The sequence below is a fragment of the Amphibalanus amphitrite genome, unplaced genomic scaffold (genome assembly GCF_019059575.1).
Source record: "Amphibalanus amphitrite isolate SeventyFive unplaced genomic scaffold, NRLGWU_Aamphi_draft 002142F_arrow, whole genome shotgun sequence".
Lineage (NCBI taxonomy): Eukaryota > Metazoa > Arthropoda > Thecostraca > Balanomorpha > Balanidae > Amphibalanus > Amphibalanus amphitrite.
In genome coordinates, this window is record NW_024883635.1 from 1 (window position 1) to 26,911 (window position 26,911).

Below are 26,911 nucleotides of genomic sequence, written 5' to 3' on the forward strand. Positions count from 1 at the left end.
GAGGAGAGGAGAGAGAGAGAGAGAGGAGAGAGAGGAGAGAGGAGAGAGAGAGAAGAGAGAGGAGAGAGGAGGGAGGAGGGGAGGAGGGAGGGAGGATGACAGGGAAGGAAAGAGAGGAGGGTTGAATGTTATGAACAGCTCAAACCCCTGAAAAGTCGAATAAAAACGTCTACAGTCACATCAGCAAGCACTCAATGTACTTTGTTCATCTGGTTACTATTCCTTTTTTTAATTTATTTAGTTTTGCTTCTTAACTAGCTTTTAACCCTCGCCCGTAAACGGCGATCTGCCACCTTCGCCCATGCAGGGGGGGGTTGGTGCGACCCCCCTTGGCGTTTGAAAACGGAGCGTCGTAGAGCTTAGCGGAAAAGACCAACGGATTGCTCTCGCCGAGATCTTGCGATTGGTGGTATATTTTTGGTCCTAGGTCAACATTTGACTACTTTTGACCGGTCAAAGGTCAAATTTTCGGAAAAATAGACTTTTTTCAACTTTCCGCGGCGAGTGCGGCAAAACGGTGGGAGATATCGACTTGAAACCTTCACTATCGTGTTCCTTGATCAATTCTCTATCGTTTGGTATGTATTTCGTTTCCCTAGCTCTAAAAATGGCGCGTTGGGAGCGCCGGAAGTCGGCAAGGTCACAGTCGGCGGCAGAAATTCGAAAAATCAAAATTTAAATTTTTGAAATCTGATTGTATTTTTGGATTTGGAAGGTCCATTTTCTCCCTATAGAAGCTAATATTGCTGCATATTCCCATTGAGGTGACAAGAATTAGCAAAATAGTGGTTCGGGCGCTTTTCAAAAATAGTACCGGACGCTGTTCCTCTTGTGACGTCATAGCTCCGTGACCTGACCTGACCCGGTCAAGTTTCTTATACCATATGATAGCCAATACTTGCCCCAACATGCATGGGAAGTTTCATCACGATCCATCAACCGATGTCCGTACCACCGGCAGGAAACCTCGGGCGTTGGCACTCAGTTTGTGAAAATCCGGCCGGAGGCTGTTCCCTTTGTGACGTCATAACTCCGTGACCTGACATGACCCGGTCAAATTTTTTTTACCAAAAGATGCGCAAGGTTTGCCCCATAAGGTACCCAAAATTTGGCGGCGCTGCGCGCCGCCGTTTTTGCACTATTTCCAAAAAACCTCAGGGGGGGGGGGTTGCACCAACCCCCCCCCTACATGGGCGAGGGTTAAGATAACACGCCTCCCAACAAATGAAACCCGGAGACGACGCATTAGTCCTTTTCTCGTATTTCTTTCCACTACCGCCTAGCTAGTTACGAGTGTCATTCGGTGAGCCTCGGCACACCTAACTGCCATCATAAGGAACTTCCGCGCGAAATAAGCAAGACGTACGCGCGCCCATCTGGTCAGGATGGCCTCTGTGGTGCATTTTGGCGGGAACCAAATTGGCGCCGGCGTGCCACTTCTACCCGCCTTTTCTTGGTCTGGGCGTGTGTTACACATGGGCTGGGGAGCCTGAGATGTGAGGAAAAGTCTTATGTGGTGCTGCATATTGTGCACATGTGTAAGACCTTATTTCAGCTTATGCCGATGTTATTGGATAACATTACTTGGTGCATTTCGTTTTAGCTGTTCAGAAACTCAGCTTCTTTGCTGTATTATGTCCAAGGCACTCGGCTTGTTTTGACACACTCAACAGAAGCTAACAAGCTAAAGCAATGATTGCATCATTTCTGGCAATGTTCCCAGGCGTTGGTTGGCTGAGCCTTTTGTTGGGTTTAAAGAGAGTGGGATGTTGATAACATGCTTGTAATACTCAGGTTTTTTGTCCGGTCATCGGGTAACAGGTTAGCGTTTGGCGAAAGAGTTGCGAGAGGTAAAGCAGAGAGGGGAGTTAATTGCACGGTATGTACTGCGCGGGAACTGCTAACTACAAGTAAAACTACCACTATAACTACAACTGTAAAAGTCGAAATGCTAAAAATGTGAAATTTTAATACAATACAGTATATTATTTTTTATGACCCAACAAGAAATGACGCTTTATAAACATTCCAAAGCGGAATTAAAAATAGCGCATCATAAAACTCATACAATACATATAAATGAGTAGGCTGCCAAAGTGATACCCAACTGCTAAGTCATCATCATTACATTTTCTCTGTCATCGCTCACATTTCCTCTCTCATACTTGGCTTCATTTTCATTCCACACTAGCACAGCCTTAGATATAACCCGAAAATAACCAAACAAAAGAGAAAGTGAGCGAAAATCGAGCAGTGGGTAATACAATAGTCGCTCAGCCCACATCCAATTAGAAATCATGGCACAATTCATATCCGTCGGCCCTTTCCACGGACACACTGACACGTCTGGTTATAGGGTCAAATATGGCATCATCGAACTGCTCTCTTGTCTGCCCCCCCCTCTCTCTCTCTCTCTCTCTCTCTCTCTCTCTCTCTCTCTCTCTCTCTCTCTCTCTCTCTCTTTCTCTCTTGTCTCTGTCTCTGTCTCTCTGTCCCTCTCTCTCTCTCTCTCTCTCTCTCTCTCTCTCTCTCTCTCTCTCTCTCTCTCTCTCTCTCTCTCTCTCTCTCTCTCTCTCCATCTCTCGACGTGCATATCATACACTTGGATCCACCACTCCTCACTCTCTCTGGCCCTACTCCGCACTCTGCCTACCCTCCATGGTAGAGAACGGGCCCATTTCCCTGGGAGCCTCTCTAACGCATATGACATCCTCAAGCAATAATATGAGCGCACACCACCGGCCCTCTCGGCATTGAGAAGTCCAACTACCGTACTCTGAGAGTCCTCTCAGCATTGAGAAGTCCAACTACCATACTCTGATGGTCCTCCTGCATTGAGAAGTCCCACAGCTCGGCCACGCCTCCTCAGGACGAGACTAAGGTGGCCTGATAGAAGGAGGGAGGAGGGGAAGCGGGTAAATGGAAGAGACAGTCGGTCTTGTTTAGGGAGAAGGTAAAGGATGCGTAGCGATTGAGGAAGTGCTTTGGAAAGGGATTTAATTCGCTTTGGCTTGGTTTAACCCGCGCCCTGGTGGGGTCTGTTTATAACGCGACCTGGTGGGGGGGGGGGGGGCTATTTTTTGCCCCCCCCCCCTCGTATCTCCGAAACTACTGGACGGATCCGCAAAATTCAAACGGCGTTCGAAAGGCCTGTCAAATTTGTCGAGGGAAACCAAATTTCACGGTTTCCCTATTTTCAAATTTCACCAAATTTCACCGTTCACGGGTCATCTAGGGAATGCGCTATAACACCGAAGAAAACGCATTTTGTCGAGAATCAGCGATAGGGCGTCAGTTGCCTAGTACATGTATTGCTATAAGAGGTCACTGACATTACCAGGTCACAGGTCAGGTCACCAAGGGTCACAGGTCAGGTCACATGAACCTAACTTTAGGTACTAAGGTTGTGCGATGCATGTTTTATGGCCAATTTTTCATTTCCAACTCAATGGTGTTGGTTATAAGACTATCAGGTACGGCTTAGGCCATTTTCTGGTGGAGGTCAGGTCAAGGTCAGGTCAAAAAAGGTCAAATTTCAAAGTTGATATTTTTGCATAAAATGGGTATTGATTCGATGCAGCTCGTCACGGGGAGTCTAATGGTGGTCTTTGTTTTGCGCTACGAGGTCTAGAATTGCAAAAAATTGAGTTTGAAAATTTGACGTCATCAATTTTGAACAGTTTTTTCGCTGTAACTTGGCCAAAAAAAGAGGTATCGATCTCAAATTTTGTATGTAGATAGAAGGCGGTAAGGACTATCACATATATTCCGGTTTTTTCGAAATTCAAAAAACTTTTTGGATTTTTCGGCTATTATAATCAAAAAATCTATTTTTTGATTTTTAGGGGTCAAAATCCAAAAATTTCAAAAATCCGAGATAGCAGTTTTGTAGCCCTGTTAATTCTACAGCTTTTATGTCTTTATCGTTTTTCTGTATTTGCAAAGCTATAGGCCTGACAGCTCTTCCCGCGAAACCCTTTTTTGGGTCGAAAACGGCAGAACATGACGTCACTCTGACGTCATTTCCGGCCAACCTATCATAGTCTTTGGATAAATTTTTGGTCACAATGTGTAAAATTGATGTCCGGGAGGGTACTGAAAGTTTGGTGACGATCGGCGCAGCGGTTCTGGAGATATATCGAAAAGTCTGGAGGGGGGGCAAAAAATAGCCCCCCCCCCCCCACCAGGGCGCGGGTTAATGTGGGGTCAGGGATTTTCAATCTTCACCTATGTTCTAATGCTTGCTGGAGTTGGATGCTAGTTAGTGGGTTTCGTTATAATGAATGTCTTACCCAGCAAGCTCGTAATGACATTTTAGACAATTTGTCACAGCATTCGACAAGTGTCGTACCAAGTGACATTTCCTCGCTCTGACCAGCGACTATCGTTCCTTTGGTCTCACTAGTGACTAGTGACTAGTGACTAGTGCCGACTCATCTTGTCGAGCTCCAAAGCCGTTATTGCTGAGCTTCTCAAAGCCATCCTCTAGTTATCTCAGTCGCGCCTTACAGTATCCGTTCAGCTACTTGTTCTGGGCACAAGTGTTTCTGGAACCCTTGCGCGGTGTGCTATTCTGAAAATGATGGAGGTCGTGCGATTGATCTTTCCTAGGATCTACCTTACACACTATTACACATGTGTCAAACCGGATCACCCTATATCAACTGACGAGAAACGCTCCCAACGCTTGATTGGCTATCTATCATGTCTGCGTGCCTTCATCTGGAAGCAATCGAGCCTACGTGCCTTCGCAAATAGGTAATTCAGTGAAGCCATTACAGGGCATATTCCGGCGTTTGCGAGCGTAGCGATATTTACACTCAAATTGCGCCAAGGCACTCAGCGTGTGTTATATATCTCTACGTGGTCTTGTGTGGCGTGATATGATGAATACCTCCAACTCAGGCCGTCTGAATCAATGTCGAACACGCTGAATCAAACTGACGTGCACTGATTTCTTGTGAGGTAGGATTTCAAGAAATTTTCTTTTCTGAAATCCTCAGGAAGTGTGTTGCTATCATTGAGAATTGAGATCTTATATATCTTATATAAGGTCTTTGTGATTGCAGTGACTGGCTGGCAAATATTAAACGCCCGATGACACTCATTCTTATCTTCATGTTTGTGTCTTTGGTATTTTTCCTTGTAACATACGTCAACCATCAACGATCGTTTTCTTGGCAGATCTCGACCTCGACGGAGCTGCGTAACGCCTCCTGTGTCGTTTCCGGCCATTATCCGGGCCGCCGCTCGCCGGAAACGCACCGGCTCCTGGGCCGGAAGTCGGCTACTTCCGGTACGACTTCCGCGGGAAGTGGAGGCCATCGACACGATATTCTCCTGGAGAAGGATATGATACGACTGATGGCGAGAGAATCGTAAGTGACGGGGCAGTGGGTGGGATAGAGTATTTGTTCGGATATTCGTGGAGGGGTCATACCCGGGTATGTGACTTGAAAAGACCACACACTGTGTTCGCTACATACTGAGTGGTGTGCTCGCTAGATGCTGTAGTAAGCGGGAATACAGCTGGAGGTAGGCTGTTAGCGTTCATGGCCAAGTGACTCTAGCAAAATATGAACTCGTACACGTTTGCCGTATTCTTATAGGTATGTCCATACCTCCGTCCGTTTCCTATGTCGTGCCAAGGCCGTATAAGATGGCGTGCCTATTTCTCCTTCCCACTGCTGTATTTCACCTCCCCTCCGTGTCCTCGGCTCGTGCCGTGTATCGTGTCGCTCCCTTTGCCGTGGAGTGGTGTCGTGACGGTAAGTAATGTGCACCCGGGCGCCGGCAGCCCGGCCTTTATCGCCGGGATTGGAGGCCGCACGAACAGGCTGTGATGATGGAGAACTGGGGTGGTGTGTGTGGGGGGGGGGGATGGAGGGGATTGTGGGGGTTGTACCACCAGGTCAAGGGGGGGGGGAGCAGGGGTCATGGGTGATCGGTGGTTGGGAAGGTGCTGAAAAGTGTTTGATGGTGGTTATTTTTGTGTGAGCTATTTGACTGAAAATTTGAAGTGGTGGATGGAAACTACAGTTTTGATTGGTGTCAGCTGCTTCCGTTTTGTTGTGGATGTTGTGTGGTATATTGTAAAATTTGGTCCCTATAACTAATTTAGGAAAGCTGTAGTGTTAAGTTAACGACCGTTGTCCTTAATGAAAGCTAAAAGCTTGCACTTTCCGGAATTCAATTTCGTTGTTGGATTACTATCAAGCGGAGTTTCTTAAAATCGCGTTTCGTGAAACTGTTATCCCTGCTTTAAATGTTTTAGGGACAACATCATTTCAACCCTTTCATCTCCAAGCTTCGAATGACTCGCTCTGTCGGCACTTTGATGGAAAGGAAACATTCCGCATGACTATTTGTCTCTCCACAGAACATCGGCCGAAAACCTGGCCACCTCCACTCCCAACCAGTCACTGGTGGCGCCATCTGGCGGAGCGACGGTGGCGCCGCCACACGGCACTCTGCGGAGACGCCGTCCGGTCCGCCGTAAACCCTCTGCGCTGTACGGCCCCCGGCCGGGCCGGCCCGAACCAGGAGAGAGGGTCTTCTGCGGGCCGGAGTTTGTCATCAGGGCCCGCGAGAAACCGCGGAGGATTGACCTGACTCAGGTGAAGGAACGGGTGGGGTTGAATGTGTTTGAACATCGGGGTGCAATGTGGAAAGATCGGCTCTCACAATCGTTCTGAAGAATATATTGTTGCATCTTACATGGGCTTGGGCAGAAGTGAAGCGAATAATAGCAGAGTAAAAAAAATGGCAACAGGATGTTATTCTAGACCATAAAGCCAGCGTCAATAGCATTGACTTAGTATGTCGTGCTTATCGTTATACTGACCCCCAATACAACGCCCGAACGCACCCCATAAGGTACCGACCCAACCCCCGAACGTATACTCTAAAGAACCCTCTAACGTTCCTCCTCCCCCACAATTACAGAAGTCGTCGGTATCCGGCTGTGTTCTGGTGATCCTGCTCAACGGTCAGAAACTGGAGATCGGCTGTCAGCCGGACACCCATACTGTGGCGGACGTCACCAAGGTAGGACTATGACGTCATCACTGCGGGGTCTGGGAGGGGTATGGTGGGTAAGGACGGGACTGTCAACCCAACACCCATACCGGGGTTGATGTCACCAAGGTAGGACTACGGCACCATTTTCTTGGAGGGATGGGAGGGACTGGATGGAGGGCTTGCCTTATTTACATTTTTTTTACCTAGTCTGTTTGGCTCGAATGAATTTGTTACGGGCCTTATGCTTGGGTCAAGTTTTCAACTTGGTGTGTGCATAACACAATTACGGCGTGACATCAAGTTTACTTTGATTTTACCATGCTCGGAACTTTGAAGCTGTTTTGATGCCAATTGTGTTATCGCATTGTCGACTACCAACCATTCGCTTTGACCCTCTCTGACCTAACCCTGACCCTCCCTGACCCCAGTTAACCCCAGATGACCCCAGCGGACGTAAACCCTGACCTCCTGTGACCCCGTTTGACCTTCCCGACAGGCTGTATTCGAAGAGGAGCCCTACCCCCCCCCCCCACACCTCCCTGCTCAGACTGACCTGACCTCACTGACCCCCCCTCTCCCCCGACAGGCGGTATTTGAAGAGGAGCCCTACCCCCCCCCCCCCACACCTCCCTGCTCAGACTGACCTGACCTCACTGACCCCCCCTCTCCCCCGACAGGCGGTATTTGAAGAGGAGCCCTACCCCCCCCCCCACACCTCCCTGCTCAGACTGACCTGACCTCACTGACCCCCCCTCTCCCCCGACAGGCGGTATTTGAAGAGGAGCCCTACCCCCACCCCTCCCTGCTCGGACTGACCTGACCTCACTGACCCCCCCCCCCGACAGGCGGTGTTTGAAGAGGAGCCCTACCCCCACCCCTCCCTGCTCGGTCTGACCCAACCCTGACCTCACTGACCCCCCCCTCCCCCGACAGGCGGTGTTTGAAGAGGAGCCCTACCCCCACCCCTCCCTGCTCGGTCTGACCCAACCCTGACCTCACTGACCCCCCCCCCCTCCCCCGACAGGCGGTGTTTGAAGAGGAGCCCTACCCCCACCCCTCCCTGCTCGGCCTGGCTGTGTCAGCCGACGGCGAGTTTCTGTTTCCACCGCCGGCCACCAGGCTCAATAAGGCGCTAGTGTCGCCGGCCGGCAGCAGACAGCTGACGCTCTACCAGAGGTTCAAACTCTACCCTACCGCCGACACTCTGCCAAAGTACGTGTTGACTGTGTGTGTGTTGGTAAAATACTGCCGGCCAAAGGAAGAAACGCGTAACTCGTGTTTCGTAAATCTGTATGTATGGTCACTTTCCGCTGCATCAGTGAGTCGTTCCATTATAACTTTTCGTGTTTTACGTGTAATGTAATCAGCATTCTGATATAATCTGAGCTCTGATAACGTGGACAGGTGCTCTTCGCGCTCGTGTGCATTTTTCAGCCATACTGACATCATCAAGTGCAGCCTTGATGATAAACATTCGTGACCCCATAGCCTTGCACGGTCACGTGGCCTACAGCTGCTGTCTGACCTCCCTTCCCGGTCCGCGCAGGTCGGCGACGGGTCTGCACCTGCTGTACCTGCAGCTGCGGCAGAACCTGCTGGAGAACTCGCTGGACGTCAGCTCCAACCAGGTGGTGCAGCTCAGCTCCCTGGCGCTGCTGGCAGAGTTTGGCGATAGGAGTGACAAGGTGAGATAGATCAGACGTCAGCAGAGGTCGGCGATAGGAGCGACAATGTGAGATAGATCACTGGGCTGCTGGCAGAGTTCGGCGATAGGAGCGACAAAGTGAGATAGGTCAGCTGCAGCTGAGCTCATGGAATAATGGATATCTGGGTGCTATGAGAGAGGTAAGTCAACACAGAACAAGGTCAACACTTCTTTCCGGCAGGCCTTTGATGTTGTGCGCATCGTAGTGGATGTCACAACTTACAGAATTTAGTCTTGGGGTAGTATCGTCTACTGAAAACAGATCAACACCAATCTAGACATTTCAAGAATATTGTTTCAGTGATTATGTCGATTTCTTATTTCACCCTTTTCTCTCTCCTCTCCACAGAGCTGCGCCGACTCAATGATGGAGGACAGCGGCGCGGCCTATTTCCTGCCGGAACACTACCTTCCCGAGCCGCTGACGTCACAGGCCGAGCTGCTGCGCCAGCTGACGGAGGGTCACGTGACGTGTGGCTCGGAGCAGCCCGCGGCGGCCGGCCAGGCCGGCGGGCCGGCGGCGGCCGAGCGGCGCTTCGTCAGAGTGGCGGCCGGGTGCAGGGGATATGGAAGGCACCGCTGCTCTGTGGATCTGGTGAGTTGAGTGGGGAACCAGGCGGTGTTTCACGGCCGCTGGTAGCACGTTGCCAGCACACGTGGTAAAGTCGGTTTCCATGGAGACAGCAACAAACTCGGACGCTCCAACATTGAGTGACTTGACCACAACTTGTGACGCCAGCTCGCGAAATGCGCCGGCAGCGTGATAGCAGCGTGCTAACAGCAGCCATGGATAAACGACTCAGAGTGTAGGGAGGGGAGTTTATCGAAGAACAGCGGACACGACCTCATGTTTAATGACTGCGGTTCAGTATATACTATGCAGGGGCGTCGCCACGGATTTTTGAGTGGGGGGGTCGGGTTTTTAGTCTTCACCCGATGGGTAGGTTTTTTTTGCCACACTTCCCAGTTTTGTGCGTGCGTATGTGTGTGTGTGCGTGTGTAACAAATCGGCGCGCAGCGCCGCCAAATTTGGTATAACCTATTAGGTAGGTATACCTACCTACATCACTTGCGTAAAAATTATCACTGGTCACTTAAGGTCAGGTCGCCATGTCAAGTTCAGTTATACGGTATACCTCTATAAAAACTTTCCCCTCTCGCCATTCTTGTAGCTTTTCTCCCATAACTTCGAAATTTGGTACACTGTATAGGTACCTAATGTATGGGGTTATACGTGTCAGCAATTCATGATTCTAACTGAGGATTTACATCTATGATCTGAAGGCAGGTCAAATACGTGACCTCATCATTAGAAAATAATGAGAAATTAGAAAAAGCACGAATGCCTCCTGCTTTGAAAAAGTTCGTCAGAAACGCAAAATATCTTTGGAGCCATGACAAATCAGCTCATCATTGCCAGGGACAGGGTGTAACTTATGGCGAGTGATGACTCGAAAGGTCATTAGTGGAAATGTCCATCGATGGCCACCAGCATTTTTTTCTACAACTTTTGACGAAGACGCGGTAGAGCGATGACAGCACCTGGAAGGTGTTCACTGTTCAGCTCAACAACACGGATCCATTCATATGCAGCAGGAGGTCCTTTTTCGATCAGGACATAACGTTGACCTGAGGTCGTTTTAACGTTAATTCTGAATGGTCAAATTTTAACTCATGTGACGCGTCTCAAAGAGATGAAGACGGTGGTGACAAGACAACATATGTACATACCATACAAATTCACGGAATCGAAAGTTATTGCAAAGCAGATGTTTCGGCAGAATCTGTCCAGTTAGCTGTTTGCCTTCTTATGGGCCAAACATAGACCTGAGATGAAATCTAACGCGAAGCTAGCGAAAAAGCGTTAAAAGAGCTATCGAATAGTTTTCTGCTTCACTGTAGCCCTTCTATTGGTGGTTTCCCAGTCGCTAACGTATAACGTATACTAAACTAACGCTGAGGCATGCTTTCGACCCCTGATCGATCTACCACTACCTATCCACTCGTCCTCTCCGTGGCCGAGTGGATAAAAGCGCCGGAATTCGACGCTTAACCGGAAGTGAGAGCCCGGTTCAAGCCCCGGTGCGGGCGGCAACATTTAGCTCCTACGTGTGATGGCGTGCGTGTCTGTGGCAGGGGCCGCACAGAAGCCAGGTAACGTGAGTGAGCGGAGGGGACCGTGTCCAGTCGTGAGGGCACGTTAAACGTTCGGACAAAATCCTGCCATACAACTGGAATTGCGCGATCGGGTGGTGGGGTCAGGGTCAGCACAACAAGCTATGCTTAGTGCGGGCTCTGATTCCTCAAATCCGCCCATTCAGCCATTGGGACTAAATTTATATTTAAAAAAAAATCTACAGGTTTGCGGAAAAAAGAGCATGCTGCCCGTGACGAGAGAAAGCCGATGATACCCATTTACAAGTTTTCGGGTCATCTCAGGACTCAGGTCATCGCCAATAAGTAGAGAAACTCGGGACCTGCTAGAACTTAACGAATGTAAGTTGTGATGGTTTTTCGAGGTTCTGATTACGAATGTTATCTTAGTTTTGAACGAAGATGATGACTCCATGCATTTGGGGTAGATCAGGTCAGGTCAGATCGACCAGTACCTAATAGTGGATGACCACCACCGATTGCTTCCTAGCATGTTATATGAATAAGCAACACAACTACTTCTTAAATGTTCAGATGGGCGCTAAGTTCAAAATCAGCTCCAAAAACTACCCTATCAATTAACAGCACGTTATGAAAAAGTGAACTAAGGTCATCTTTATTTGAATCAGGGATATTGATTTATTTTAAGTAGGTGATTAACTCGAGCGCACCGGAAGTTTTGTTGCAATCGGCTCCTTTTTGCGCGACTTCTTTGCGAAAGCCCGAGACGGTTCCATCTGACTCCCTTTCCCCTACATGTGCACTGTACAGCTAGTTGTGACGGTAGCCATGGGGCTGAGGCTAGTTTGTAGTTTTGTACTGATCCGACGAATCGACTGCGACCATTTTTTTAAAACGATCAGACGAACGCTCGGGGCAGTTTTGGCGCGTCCAATCCTTTGAGGGATAAAAAGGTATACTAGGATGGGGGCTACTTAAAAACATTGTTGTGCTGGTGTTCCCCGCCCACAGCTAATTGACCTTTAGGTAATTGGCTAATTGGCTTTAGGGAGCTCTTGAAGCGATTTTGAATCTGATGTATTTGTTGGTGTTGCTGACGCCTGCTTCACTGACATAAAAGCTAAAAAAGCATACTCAGCATCGCAAAAAGTGGGGGGGGTCGACACCCCCAGTTTTCAAGAGTGGGGGGGTCACGACCCCCCCGACCCCCCCCCCCCGTCGGCGACGCCCCTGATACTATGCATACACGTTGCGTTAGAAATGACCCTCTCTATCTTTGGACGAGTTTGAGAAACGTTAGTGGAATTAGTATTGTCAAGGAACGTCTTGTCTCGTCGCCTGGAAATCAATTACCAGCCAAATTAGTGCTCACGAGGCCCGAGGGTACTCGTGATGACGTCAAAGATTGAAGAAATGATCAGTGCCGTCCAGTCTATCTTATTTGGAAGGCCGTATTTCCCAACCGGCCGTGTGGCCTAATGGATAAGGCGCCTGACTTCGGATCAGGAGATTGCAGGTTCGAGTCCTGTCACGGTCAAAACTTTTCGCTGGTCGCACTCTCCCCAGCTCTCTGACCGCAAAACCGTGATGCGCGCAGTGCTCGTAGGCCGCAACGATAATTCGTGACATCCATAGGAAATTCGTTAGGCAGTGTCTTGCCTTTCATTGCAAGCAGTTTTCATAGCATTTTGCATGCGCGCACTTGGCAACGAATTTTCAGAACTCCTAAGTCCTAACAAACCCTTCAACGCGTAATGCCTCGCCCCAGCTGTGTTTGACGGCGTGTTGTTCCGTTTTCAGCGTGTCAAGTCGTACAGCACGTCGACGCTTTCCATCGACCCCAGCTGCCTGAGGCTGTCCCGGTGTGACCCCAGCGGCCGGTCCACGACCCGCACTCTGCACTGGTCCACCGTCTCCAAAATCGAGTGAGTAATGCAATGCAGGGAGTGAGTGAGTTGTGTTGGGAGTGAGGGAGCTACTCCTTGAGTTTTCTGGTGAATCACTCCTTTATTTTTCGTTTTTGTGTTAGCCATGAGTTTAATTGAGGGCTACTCGGTGATAAGGCGAGTTACGCATGAGCTCTTTCATTTGTTACGTCTTCGGGCCAGCTTTATATTATGTGTGAACCACCGGAAATGGTGTATTGCGCGGTGTATGTGACCTGACCTGGCCTGGTCCGACTCATCGGCCTGACCTGACTTGACCTGACCTATGTGACCCGTTTGTCCCCCCAGACCTGACCCGACGTGTCCTATTTATGTAATGCAACCTAACCTATCTCGTCTGATATTACGTGACTGACCTGACCTGTCCAGCTCATCTGACCTGTTTGTAACCCCGCGGCAGGTACAAACACCGCTCCCGGCGGCTGATTGTGAACACGGCTGGAGCCGAGGCCATGACATTCTGCGGCGAAAAGGCCAAGTGAGTACAACATACTTCTCGGTACGCTCGCTGTGGTTGGTTGTTGCGAGTACATCCCCATCGTCTTGCCACCCGTGTTCACCCCCCACGGGTGAAATCCGCAGCGTTGTTATCGTTTATTTATTGGCTTTTTGCCGATGGGTGTGTTTGTTTGCCTGTTGTGAAATGCTGTCGTGGATTCGTGAGTCGTGAAATGGTTGTTCTTAGATGTCTTACCCCCAAATCTGGCCATGATTTTGGGTCACTCAATGGGGAAGTTCCCTTTCATTTCTCTTATTTCCCTCACTAAGTCCCTTTCATTCCTCTGATTTCCCTCACTTCAGGCGTAGTCATCTGATTGATTCCCCTTTTAATTTACCAACAAACTCACCACTACAGTCACCGTGACCACTATACATTCAAGCCGAGTGCGGCGGCCTGGGGTGGTCCATCTTACCCCGCACGGCGTTAGAAATATCGGGACACGAACACTAGCTGCCCATACCACTCGTGGCTCCCTTTCCCTCTGACGTCAGCACGTGACGTCACTGGCGGCTGGCGGCCGGCCGTGTTATGGGCAGCTACTGCCGTGAGACCCACAAGGCGACTACGGAAACCACCTAGGAGGTCGGTCGCTCGCGGGAGCCGCCGAGTCGACGCGGTGGTGGTGGGTGGTGGGTGGTACGATTCTGGGCATCCGTGGTGGGAGCCGGACGTTGGACCATGGATTGAAGGTTCTTTTATCCATGATTGGACCGTTTCTTGGAGAGCAGGATGAAGCGCGTTGCCCGCATATAAATATTGTTTGGTGATTGATTTACCTTGCAACATTGCTTTTGTATAAGAGGGTTGGTTAAATGGTTATTTGGGCCGCCGCCGCCCTACGCACTAACTAGCCCGGGCGGAGCACCAAAGCGGAGGTGCTTTCCGTTGAGTGAGGACCAGTGGCGCAGCCAGGGGGGGGTGAAAGGGGTGAGATCTCACCCCCGTCTCTTATCCTAGGGGCCCACCGTCGATTCGAACTGTAACGTTATACAGCCTAACATTTTTTATCATAATGTCAAGGTCCGTCATAGGACTGAAAAACAGTTTTCAGGCCTGATAGCCCCCCCCCCCCCCTTTAGGATTTATAGTCCCATTTTATGATTTAAGAGGGTAGATCCAGGACCCGATTGAACTAATCCAATGCCTAGGAGGGCTCGTTCCATGGCATGTGAGGGCCATTTCAGGCCTGAGAGGGCCCATTTCAGGTCTGTGAGGGCCCATTTCAGGCCTGAAGGGGCCCATTTGAAGCTTGCGAGGGCCCATTTCAGGCCCTAGAGGGCCTGTTTAAGGCCTGAGAGGGGCCCATTTCAGGCCTGAGACTTGAGAGGGCCCATTTGATGCCTGTGAGTGCCCATTTCAGGCCTGAAGGGGTCCATTTCAGGCCCTAGAGGGCATGTTTGAGGCCTGATAGGGCCCATTTCAGGCCTGAGAGGGGCCCGTTTCAGGCCTGAGGGGGCCATTTCAAGCTTGAGAGAGCCCATTTCATGCCCTAGAGGGCCTGTTTGGGGCTAGAGAGGGCCCGTTTGAGGCCAGAGAGGGCCCGTTTGAGGGCTGAGAGGGGCCCATTTCCGGCACCATTTCAGACCTGAGAGGGCCCAGTTACGGTATGAGGGGGCCCTTTTTCGACATTTCCGGGCTGAGGGGGCCCATTTCAGGTCTGAGAGGGCTAATGTCAGGCCTGAGAGGGCCCATGTCAGGCCCTAGAGGGTCCATTTCAGGCCCTAGAGGACCTATTTGAGGCCTGAGAGGGGCCCATTTCAGGCCTGAGAGGGTCCATTTGATGCTGTGAGGGCCCATTTTAGGCCTGAAGGGGTCCATTTCAGGCCCTAGAAGGCATGTTTGAGGCCTGATAGGGCCCATTTCAGGCCTGAGAGGAGCCCATTTTAGGCCTGAGGGGGCCCATCTCAAGCTTGAGAGAGCCCATTTCATGCCCTAGAGGGCCTGTTTGAGGCTAGAGAGGGCCCGTTTGAGGGCTGAGAGGAGCACATTTCAGGCATAAGAGGCACCATTTCAGACCTGAGAGGGCCCAGTTACGGTATGAGGGGCCCTTTTTCGACATGATAGGGACCATTTCCGGGCTGAGGGGGCCCATTTCAGGTCTGAGAGGGCCAATTTCAGGTCTGAGAGGCAGTGTACCAAAATCATATTTTTGCTTGGGTGTCAGAGGGGAAAATTGCTGACCAAAAAAAAAGGATGAGAGTGAAAATTGTCGGTCAGGTAAGGCCCAAAAAGAGTGGGAAACTGATCAAAAACATTAATCTATCTACAATTGTGACAGATGTAAAACAACCATTCCCGCAATTGCTCCTTCTCGGTGGGATTGGGAGTGAAAAATTGGGCTTGAAAACTGGAGGTGAGAGTGGAAAATGATTTGCATTTCGATGTCGTTTCCCACCCACATCTACAAATTTTGGGACACTGCTGAGAGGGCTAATGTCAGGCTTGAGAGGGCCCATTTCAGGCCCTAGAGGACCTAGCTGAGGCCTGAGAGGGGCCCATTTGAGGTCTGAGAGGGCTAATGTCAGGCCTGAGAGGGCCCATTTCAGGCCCTAGAGGACCTATTTGAGGCCTGAGAGTCTACTTCAGGCCTGAGAAGGGTCCATTTCAGGTCTGAGACTTGAGAGGGCCCAGTTCAGGCCTGAGAAGACATCCCAGGAATGAAAGGATCATCCTATGTGTGGGAGGGTCCGTGCCTGGTCTGGGTCTGAGAGAGCCTACCCCAATCCTGATTGAGCCGATATCATGTTTGATATAGGTCAACTCACCACATGTATATTGATGGCCCAGTTCATGTCTAATGGGCCCATCTCAAGACTCAGAGATTTTATGCTTCAGGAAGCCTACCCCAAGCGTGAGGGGCCCATAGAGGTTTTTGAGGCTCATGGAGGTCAGAAGCGGCGGAACACCTTCAATTAAGGGGACTGCTGACTTTTGGTCCCATTCTTTCCATGCAACGCCCATAGGGCTAATGTTAAAATGCCAAAATCAAAGGGGGGCAGGGGGCACGGTGCCCCGGTGCCCTCCCCGTTTCGCCGCTTGTGATGGAGGTCCCGCACAGGGGTGGAGAATTGTGCTGGACTGGGGGTGCTCGAGCTCTCCCAATTCCACGCCGGCCACGCCGGCTTGGCTTTGGAGCCGCGGCCGGGCGGCGCGGGTCAAGGTCACCGCTAGGCGGCGGCGGATTTGCTGCGCCCGAGCACCCCCAGCTGGTCACAATTCTCCACCTATGGTCCCGCAGTACGATATGTCAGCCTCTGAGAAAGCCATGCAGGGCCCTGCCAAGCCGACATCTGAAAATCTTCTCCTCAGGCCTGAGGCATGCCCTTCTCCTGGGGCCTGCCTCACCGCCCGGCCCCACCCCGACGTCTAGGGGTTTGACGCCTAGGTATTTATCAAGACCCCACACCGGTCCATGATGGCTCCAAACTGACACCTGAGGCTCCTGCACCGGCTTTTGAGGGGCCCACCGACCTCTGATAGCCACCACGCAGGCCTCAAAAGACCATGTCGATTGTCGATATCTAAACCCCGAAGTCTTGGAAGGCCTGTGCTCTATGCAGATTCTTGAGGGCTTTACGTGGGCTTGTAAATATCCCAAACTGGCTCTAGCCTAGCTCGACCGCGCCCCGCAGAGCAGGGCCCCAGGCTTTCCAGTTTTACGCCCCTGAGGGGTGTTTGAATAGATCCCCTTCTAACCTGACTCCAGGGTCACGTAGCGACAAGTGCGGCGGTAGGCGGCTTTCTAAAGAGCGTCGAAAATCATGGAGAAATTGTTTCAGTCATATTGCAGTTCAGACCAAAGCACACGTCATCATGTTCATCGAAGGAAAAGTTTCGCCTATTTCGACACTCGAGGACATAAAAAGCTATAGCGCGCTGAAAGTGGGTTCGATAGCTCTCTAGCTCGTGCAATCAGCCATGCTACCGTGTCAAGGAAAAACATAGTAAGCGCCAATGTAAACAAAAATGAGTTAGAGATGCTAACGGGGGTTTTCGGGGACGACGGATTCGTTTCTGGTATCGCTTTTTTCATAACTTTCTCCAAAACTGAGATATTAAAGGGGTAGAATATAGCAAGTCCAGTGGCGTCTTCCGTTTGGCAAAGAAAAACACAGCATGTGACAAGTTGCTGCATGCTAGGTTTTACCTCGACCAAAGAGACTGCTGAACATCCTATTTTGCGCTGATGTGCATTGTGATAAAGTGTCGCATACTAGGTTCTCGCCCATTCGCGACTTCCACGCTTTAGGAAGCCCACTCCCCTGGTTGGGTCTGTCTGTTACTGCTGGCTACATGAGCGAGCCATGATGGCACATCAAGGTTGATGCATGTAGCAACTTGATGTGCTCTAGAAAACCTTAACTTCGCTTCACTGCCCCGGAGTCCCTATTGCAACTTATCAGTGTGAACCCCGATTTTTGAACTGTGGAGAGCCACACTGACAAACTTTCTCGGTGTCCTTGAGAGGGCCGACATCTGCTGCGTGTGCCGAGCCGCCGAGCCCCGGTGGTACGAGTGGCAGGGGTGCCGGATCCAGTATCCCTGCACCTCTTCCTGACATTCCCGAGGAGTTTCTGAGGGACCCAGTGTAATCTACGTCTGCCTCTGCGATACCGAATGCGTCTAAAGAGCACGATATCAGGGTGTGTGTGAAGTGCGTTAGTGGGATAAAACATTTTGATTTGGGTTGTGTTGAAGTATAGCGAGAGATACTGATGCATGCCGAGGCACTGTGGTCAGCCAGCATGATGATGAGATGGCGTACACTGCAGATATGCAGGTGTAACTTCTAAAAAAAATGACCGTGGCCCTGTTGACGGGACCTGCGGTAGCTGCGGCTCGTCGGTCAGCCGCGGGATCTATGGCCGCGGGTAAACACCGAGCTGCAGCTACGGCAGGTGCCCGTGAACAGCACTCGTGAAAATCACTTCTTTATGAGCCGTGTGGTCCATAGGCGTAGGAACGGGGGGGCCGGGGGCGGAGGGCCATGGCCCCCACCCACTTTTCAGCCTTTTTTTAAAGGGAAAATCTTTATTTTTTATTTAAATACAAAACTAAGAGCAGGAAGTGGTTCAGCAAGGTAAGATGAGCACAAAACTGCAAATCATTTCATCATAGGGGCATTCTTGAAATGACAACTGTTTCAGTTTTGTTAACAACCTATTTCATAGATAAAGCACATCTGGCACAGAAAAACGTAGTAAGTAACCATGCTAGGTTTTTCCCTCTTCGTCCAATGCCACAGCTAATCTAGCAAGTCCACATTTAAATTATTGGTAAGCATTTGAAAAATTTGGATAGCATTTCTGAATTGCGCACATAAAATACATATAGAGACACTATTCCGGTTAATGCATGTTATGCGCATTTGCTTAGGCTAGCACACGTTAACGTTTCCTCGTTTTTCTCCGTTTCGTCACCTTGACACTTACTAGGTTCTTCAAAAATAGGGTAGCATGGGATATCGGCCATGGCTGTCATGGGCGTATCGGCCAAAACCCGATCATAATTTAAGACGGCTAGAAAGACGAGAAAAGCAACGGATAGCTATAGGATGCTTCAGAATCGTTGAGGTCATTTTTCGATTAGGTCATCGCTGAGGTCATTGAAGATGAAATTATGATAAAATTATGATAAACACAAAGACAAGATTACGACGAAAAAATTTTTGTTTTTATATTTTTCACAAATAACCGTATAACTCGTGAACCAAAGAGCTAGAGCTTGCGGAACAACTCATTCGATAGGCCTTTCAAAACGCTTTCGCTTTTAAGATTTGACCTCAATGCCTCATGTCAATGGTTTGGCAGCATAGCAGAGGGTAAAACCGGCAAAACCATCTAAATAGTCGCATTTTACCAAAACAGTTTTGCTAAGAATTTTTGCAAGGACTTTGGTGAGAAAAACTATGAGACATTTACTTTGTCATTATTCTCTTGTTAACATGCATCGAATGAGCTACCTATAATTTCACATAAAAAGTTCAACTTCAAAATGTGACCGCAGATCAAGGTCATGCCCTTACTTGAGAAGTTCATGATGGTCATCAACCGATCCGTATGGATGATTAAAGGGACCCTCCCACCTTCAAAAAAGTTTATGAATTGGCATGAAAGTGATGTCGCTCGGTTCAGAAAGAGCGAAAACGAATATCTACCAAATTTCACCGAAAAATATTCACCGGTTTTCAAGATATTAGACTTTTACTTTTGTTTACTTTTTTGGGATCTCCGCTGTTTCTAGCGAATTTATTTTAGAAATGCGGCGTTTGCGGCAGATGTTGCGCGCAAATAGCATATACCACCGCGTGCTACAAAACGTTTTAGTCAAACATTTAAAAATCGTTAGATATTTGCGCTGACGTCACACATTCAGAGGGGTATTCCTAAGCATTAGCCCCTCTGAATCAAAATGCTGCAATTTTGAAATGCAATATTTCCGATTTAAGGCATTTCTCGATGTTGTGAGTGCCGAAACCGGTAATTGTGAGCCAGGGACCCCATTTTGGCTATCTCAACTCATATCTAATGTTAAGGTGGGAGGGTCCCTTTAACACCTTCAAGACAATGTCATAACTCTACTTCCTCTCCTATATCAAAAGTAACAGTCGAAAAACTGATGAGCTTTTTTAAAAGCCTTTTGACCTAGTCCGACCCTTGCCGCTGGCCATCAATTGCACGCTGTCCATCAAATATGGGCAGAACGGTCGTGTTTCTGTAAATATGCTGTTGTTTTTTACGTGCCTCTTCAGATCAAGAGATATTTGTCCTTTTCCCCGATTTGACTGGTAATGATGACAATGATCTGAACTTTCGTTGTTGCTAAGGGGCCCCCATTTGGTTGAGGGGGGCCCACTTTGCTGGGGGGCCCATCGCGAACGTCTCTCACCCCCGTCGCCAGAGTTCTGGCTGCGCCACTGGTGAGGACGGGCAACATAGTTAGCAGCGCTGCCGCGCACCCTTCTCTGACGAAGTCCGTTTCGCTCGTGATCTGACTCGGGCCAGGCGGCTCAACGCATGTCGTGGAGCACAAAAATCGTCCGTCGCTCCCCCGGGTGAAAAGGGTCCCTGGCGTGGAAATTCAATCTGTTTGATATCGTCGTGATTCATTTGTGTCATTACAAAGTCAAATTGCTTATTGATTGATTAGGTGATGCTCAATCGTGGACATGTCCGGATTTCTCCCTCGTCATATGTTAGTTTAAAAAAAAGATCTTTTAGAGGTTGATAGCCGTAAGATCTCCTTATACGGCTATCAACCTCATCTCAGTTTTCACCATACGCTCATTCTTGGTCGGCTTCCTGGTAAAACTGCAGTCACAGATCTTCATTCGACTGCGCTGAGGCCAGTTCCAACGCTCATAGTTAACGGATGTTTCACCAACCATCACTTTTCAACCGCTCATCATCCATTTTATCACACAGTGTCTTGTCGGTGCCATGACTGTTCGTCTAAGTTCTAACTGCCTGATTGATGTCCCCTAGTGCGTCATAGCCCGTACCATCCAATGCCATTACATCCAAGTCTTGTATTCGCCGCCGTTATCAACGCATTGACCGAACTAATGTGTCGTATTTTAACCGACATTGGACCCAGTATCCTTCCGCCCACGTATAAAGTGCCTTATGCCCTCCTCGCGACAGTTGTGTGACCTGTGACCCCAGTGTTCGCGCTGTGTACTATGTGATACTCCCTTCCCACAGTCGCCTGTGATGCCTAGAATATCCTCCGCATCTGCTTTGTGTAACCGTGACCCTCTCCTTCCCCGCAGGCTGCGCTGTCTGGAGTACATGCTACAGCAGCACCTCACCTCCTTTCGTGAGGGTCTTCACCTCACGGCCGGGTCGGGTCAACCTACACAGGTATACCGGGCCAGAGCGGACCCCACGTCCCCTCAGCTAACTCACTACTGTGTGAGGACGCCTCTCTCCTCGCTGACCAATCGCGCGGCGACACGTCACGCAGTGGCGGCCAATCAGAAGGCGGCATCGCCTGACCTGAAGGCGGCGCCTGTGTCAACGGCCAATCAGAAGCCAGCACCGGCCGGGTCGACCAATGGGAAAACACCAGCGGTGAGGACCAATGAGAACGCGGGGTCGTCGCCGGAGCTGACCAATCAGCTGGAGGAGAGCCCGGCGGCGGCCAATAGGCGGCGGCGGAGCGCGGGAGGTCCGCTGCGTCAGCGCCAGGTGTCTCGTGGCGCCGCCAGGTGGCGCAGCGCCAGCCAGCTGGCGCCGGGCCGGCCGACGGCGGCGGCACGGGACGGCAGTCCGCCGGCTAATGGCATTCGCATGGGTGAGTTGCGGGGGGGGGGGAGGGACGGAATAACCAGCTCTGCTAATGAGCCATGTTTGAAGGGTTGACTGGTATGTCGCCTGGTCATGACTGTTACATTTTCTATTTGTCACCTCTATAGCCTGATATCTTATATTTATAAACCTGCCTGTATTCGATATTATTTTTGTCACCTGCTAAATTCTCTCGCTTTGTTATTGAGAGAATAGCTCCCTCTATCTCACTTCTGCGAAATTATTAAAAATGAAAAGGGTGATAAAGAAAACACACCGCTTAGTCAGCGCACATCTCCAGCGTTAACCTTTGTGTACTCGACGTCTGCTTGAACGCATGCCCCCAGTAATTAGTCGGTAACAGGGTATGTCTTTCAGGGACGCGCGTGCCCGTCTCAGCGCTACAGAGACAAAAGCTGCGCAGCCGAGAGGCGCTGCCACATCTCACCGACGGTGCCTACGTAATCGGTGAGTCAGCTGGTAGTGGTTGTGCTGTCAAATTGCATTTCATACACAATGCATGTCGTATACAATTTTTATATTTATTTTGTTTGCTCATTTTTTTTGTCGAATGTCACATCACCTACCGCTAGCTAATCACTCACTGACGTTTATTTTCCTCAGTCGATAGAACCATGTTATGCTGTGAATCGGCAGATGAAGCATTCTCGTCTCCGGTCATGAGAAGCTCATCCGTTGTCAACTCACGCGCTTCCAGCAGCTGTTCCGATTATTTGAAACGACAGCACGAAATGTGGCGATAGCTTGCTTGGGTGCTTGACCTTAATTGTTTGTCGAAATGTTTTCACTCTTGTTGATATAACTATATTATTTTATCGGAGTTTAGATCCGTGCCATTTTGATAATGAATAGACGTCCACTTCTATATTCGATCGGCGGCGGGGGTGGCTAGGACAGCGCTCCTCTGCCGTGAACCGCCCACTCAGGGCGGGGGCGGGGGCGGCCATGGGCGACACGGGCGAACCGCCGGCGGCAATCCGACCTCGAATCCAACGCCTGCTCCTCTCCGACGAATACTACGAGTTCGAGGAGCTGGTACTGGTTGAGGCGGCGTTTGCTCAGGTGACCCGCCGCGGTCGTGGCCTGCGTCAGGTACAGATTGCCGTCACGCCCACAAAGTTCATCATTGCTACCGATGAACTGGGCGGCGAAGACGCTGACAGTCTGTTCTACCTGGCTCCGGATGATGTGGACTCTGATGCTGACTGGGATACGCTAGAGATGGTGAGCATTGTACCGATTGAGTGCGTCAATCTGAGTGTTTTCTCTCGAAGACGGCACAAGCTAAAGGCGCGGTTCTGCAACGGCAAGGTGTACTACTTCGAGCTGAGCGAGCGCGGCTCCCTGGGCGGCCGCGCGGCCGACTCGGTCTGGCGCCAGTGGGAGGAGCGCGTCGAGTTCCTCTGCCCCAACCTCAACTCGTCCTCCTCGGAGACGTCGGTAGCCAACACGAGCTCGACGTTATCGACGCTGGAGCGGCGGCGCAGTCTGCGTCAGCTGGCGGCCGCCGGGAGGGGGCAGGTGCAGGTCAGCTGGTTCGCCCGCGGCGGCCAGGTGGCCAGTGGTGTGGGGTCTCAGTCCCAGCGGGCGGATTCTTCCGTCTGGCTGACCTCTGAGGAGCAGGATGTGAAACCAACCCGCCCGGAGCCGGTGAAACCCCAGCCGCCGGCGCCTGTCGTGCCGCCGCTCCCAGCCGTCTCCGCTACCACCGACTCGTCGGCTTCGACGTGCTCCACGTGCGGCTCGACGTCGACCTCGTCGGAGACGTCGTCGGGGACGTCGGCCACCACGACGGCGACGACGACGCGTACGACGCGCACGGCTCGGACGTCTGTCCGCACGCCGGCGGGGACGGGAGGGGCGCGAGGGCAGACTCCGCCGCCTCCAACAACCCCGGCTGGGACACTGGAGCGGCGCAAGTCTCAGACGCTGATGATAAACCGATTTGGCACTGGCGTGGAGGAGAAATGCACGCTGAGTTTGTATCTATCAAGTGATGTGTCTCTTGAGTTGAGTGCTGCGGATAGACAGAGACTCAGTGCTTTCACGAAAGTCGCTGATGACGCTCTGCAGCTTTGGGAGCTGTCTGCGCTGTCGAGGAAGCGGCGCCACACGCGTCACTCTGTGCTGGCTCCTCTGGCTGAGCGTCAGCTCGGCTGGACGCTGCTCTCACCAACTGGGCGTCACATGGCTCGTGTACGCCGAGCGGCCTCCGAAACCCGACTGGGGCCGGTGGCAGTCCGGAGACGAGTGTGTGGCCAGGCACGAGGCGCGGAGTTTCATCTACCTCTGAGGAGAGGAGATCTGTGCGCGACGGCTTCGGTAGAGGATCTAAGTACGATCCCGTCGGCTGGGAGGGAGTCTGTGTCTACAGAAGGACGAGCTGTGTTCTGGCGACCCGAACAGACAGAGAGGCCTGTACTGGCCCGAGCGGTCTACACTCGCCGGCTGGAGCTTCTGAAAGAATTCCGCGTGGCACATGAAAAGCTACGCGCTGCTGAGACTCGCCGCAGTAAAGAGAAACAATCCAAGGTAGCACGCAGCCTCTCCAAACTATCTGCTCGGGCGAAACAATCTGCCACTAGCCAAGCGATCAAATCCACCTACAAACAGCTTTTCCGATCATTCTCTGGGACATCTCGGCCTGGGAAAAAGCGCGATTCTGAAGACGCTGGTCGGCGGACGGCCTCTGAGGGCCGCGTGGGGAGTAGTCAGCAGTCTGTGGGCCGCCAGAGGAGTGTTAGTTTATCCCCCATGCAGCGGCAAAGGAGAGGGGATAATGGTGATAGCACTGCGATTGGCTCCGGCGCGGCGGGCACCAGTGGGGGCGGATCGCTGGCCTTCTGTCGGTTTATGAGTCCACGGCGGGGTGGCTCACCAGAGCCGGACGTCGTGTCTCTATCGCAGCGGAGTGAGACGTGCTCGCTGGCGTCGGACGGAGCCATCACACTCAGTGAGGCGCTCTCACTCGAACCGTCTCTACTAGACTCTGTGTCTGGTACAACTGCTCCTCATGGACTCGGAGGCGGCGCTGGGGCGCGATCTGACTCCACGGCAGCCACCATGCCCGGGTGTACCACGCTGCGCCGAGTGAGGGAGATTGACTCAGCGGTACTGGCGCATCAGATGACGCTCATTGACCGAGAGATGCTACGGAGAGTGTCAGCGGCACAACTGATGGCGCTCCTGACCCGGCCCGACCCGCGACTTCTGGAACCGCTTGTGACGGCTATGTTATTCTTCCATCGGATTGTATGCCTCGTAACCACCAATGTCCTACTCGAGGAAACCTCTCGTGACCGAGCTAAAGTGATCACGAAACTAGTGACTGTAGCCGAGCGGTGCTATCACCTACGTAACTTCCACTCTTGTAAGGCCGTGCTGAGTGGACTACAAACCGTACCCGTATTCCGACTCCGGCAAACCTGGGAGCATATGAAAACCAGACACGACCGAAAATACCGTGCCTTCAAGAGTCTGTCGAAGTTGTTTGCCGATACGCGTCTGCCTCCATACCAGCGCGTGGCCGCTGATGTTGCCGCGTCTGGGCAAGCGTTTGTGCCATTCTTGGGAGATGTCCTAGCGTTGGTGCTGGGCCACAACCGTCCCCCGGCGGCCGGCGCGATTCGACGACCCGAAGACGCCCCGCCGGGCAGTCCTGTTCTGAGCTGGGTCCGCCAGCACTTCGACCCACCACCAGAGGAGGTAGCTGCCCGCCGGAGGGTCCTCCAGCGGAAGTATGTGACCCGCTGGCGGGCGGCCGTGAGGTGTAGAAGACTCTCCGCTCGCCGGTACAGGCCCTCGTGGCTACAGGGCCCGGTCGGCCGCGCTGGGGGTGGCGGGGTCGGTGCGTGGCCCCACGAAGCACCCGCCCGCCGCCGTCTCCGTCACCGCCTAGCCGAGGACTGCGCGGCAGTGGCTGCGCCGGCAGCAGCAGCTGTACGCGTGTCTCGCCTCTGGGCCCGCTGGCGGCGCTCTGTGGAGACGTACCGGCTCGAGGAGCGGCCCCTGGTGAGGGAGTACCTCCTGCTGGCGCGGCACTACACCATGGAGACGGCGCTGGGTCTGAGTCTGGACCGGGAGCCGCCGGACGGCAGCAGCTGCACGCTGTGCTCCAACACGGGGGTGGTGACGGACACGTCGGCGGATCCGGTCAGTCAGACCGGGTGACAGCGAGCGTGACAGTGGCGCTGACAGCTGTGGTGACAGTGGAGCTGACAGCGGGCGTGACAGTGAGATGACAGTGAGCGTGATAATGGAGGATGCCAGTGGTGGTAGTAGGTGCAGCTCGAAGGTGACAACAGTGGTAGTGATAGAGGCGCAGAATAAGATAACTAGTGCGACAAATGAACGCGGTGAGTGCGGATTACAAAATCACGGCAATGTCGACGATTAAGAGCACAGCGTATGTGAAGAGGGAAGGGATGCAGTGACGACAGCTGTAAGGTCGATAATTATAGACAACGAAAAACTGAACCAGTGCAGTCCAATTGAACATGCCGCAGTTAGATCGCAATCAAGCATGTGTTGAACAACTGAAAGTAAAACGCTCATGCGCTAACACAAGATGAAACAAGTAACAAGTAAGATGCAAGTAAACATGAAACAAGTAAAGGCACGAGGCAGAAAAGCGAAAGCATCATTGGATGTGACGATTTTAATAGGATGCTGCTAAAACTAGTGCTAGAAAAACGGTTAATCAGCCATCAAGATGCTGTGAGAACCTTTGGCAAGGATTCACTGTGTCCGATAAAGCATCGCCGATCTAATCTTTTACGTGTACTTCGCTGAGGCATTGGCTCTGGAGCATCATTACTGATCCGGGAGCCGTGACTACGAATAATGACCAGAGCGACTCGAAGAGACCCCCTCAATGGAGGATTTCTACAGGAAGCCTGATTACTCGCGATGGGAGCGGCTTCAAAGCCCATCTGGCTCTAACAATGAGCTACCCTACGTGGAACTCAAGCTAACTCCGCGCATCTCGCTACAAGGCGCACACACTCGATTCTGTCTCAATAAGGAGTGCTGTGCCGTATTCAATGACGGAATAGATAGACTGGACGGTTGATGGGACTAGAGTAGCACAGCTGCGCACGGAAGCATAAGTCAGATTATTGGTAAAGGTAGCCACGGGCTGGGGTTTTGTACAGCGTTTGGTACAGACTTTGTGAGGTCTTGGACGCCACTTATTACGAAAATACATATATTTGTCGAACGAGCGTTTTGGCTGTATTGTTTTCAGGAGCGTTTGAAGAGATAAAACATTTTTGTGGAATGCTGCCTCTTTTTGTCTCTTTTTTACGTGTGAAAT

General features: G+C 51.4%; 2 protein-coding genes and 1 non-coding gene across 3 annotated transcripts in view; all 3 read left to right on the top strand.

The window, feature by feature from the left end:
- Nucleotides 1-5,188: 5,188 nt before the first annotated feature.
- The window catches only part of LOC122376449 (tyrosine-protein phosphatase non-receptor type 13-like), a 29,680-nt gene continuing 7,957 nt past the window's right edge, over nt 5,189-26,911 (top strand). The window contains exons 1-10 of the mRNA XM_043356322.1: nt 5,189-5,378; nt 6,380-6,617; nt 6,946-7,047; nt 8,045-8,232; nt 8,567-8,705; nt 9,075-9,320; nt 12,641-12,765; nt 13,187-13,264; nt 21,060-21,583; nt 21,955-22,044. Of these exons, the coding sequence (XP_043212257.1) occupies nt 5,353-5,378; nt 6,380-6,617; nt 6,946-7,047; nt 8,045-8,232; nt 8,567-8,705; nt 9,075-9,320; nt 12,641-12,765; nt 13,187-13,264; nt 21,060-21,583; nt 21,955-22,044 (1,756 nt within the window). The 5' untranslated portion in view covers nt 5,189-5,352. The remainder of the gene's footprint in view (nt 5,379-6,379; nt 6,618-6,945; nt 7,048-8,044; nt 8,233-8,566; nt 8,706-9,074; nt 9,321-12,640; nt 12,766-13,186; nt 13,265-21,059; nt 21,584-21,954; nt 22,045-26,911) is intronic.
- Nucleotides 12,305-12,377, top strand: Trnar-ucg. The gene has a single exon. It is a non-coding gene; the product is annotated as a tRNA-Arg (tRNA).
- On the top strand, nt 22,327-26,814 carry LOC122376448. Its single transcript, XM_043356321.1, has one exon. The coding sequence runs from the start codon at nt 22,543-22,545 to the stop codon at nt 25,765-25,767; it is 3,225 nt and encodes a 1,074-aa protein (XP_043212256.1). The 5' UTR covers nt 22,327-22,542; the 3' UTR covers nt 25,768-26,814.

What these genes read in the sequence shown, in the direction of transcription:
- LOC122376448 (XM_043356321.1), top strand. Translation starts at nt 22,543, where the DNA reads ATGGGCGACACGGGCGAACCGCCGGCGGCAATCCGACCTCGAATCCAA.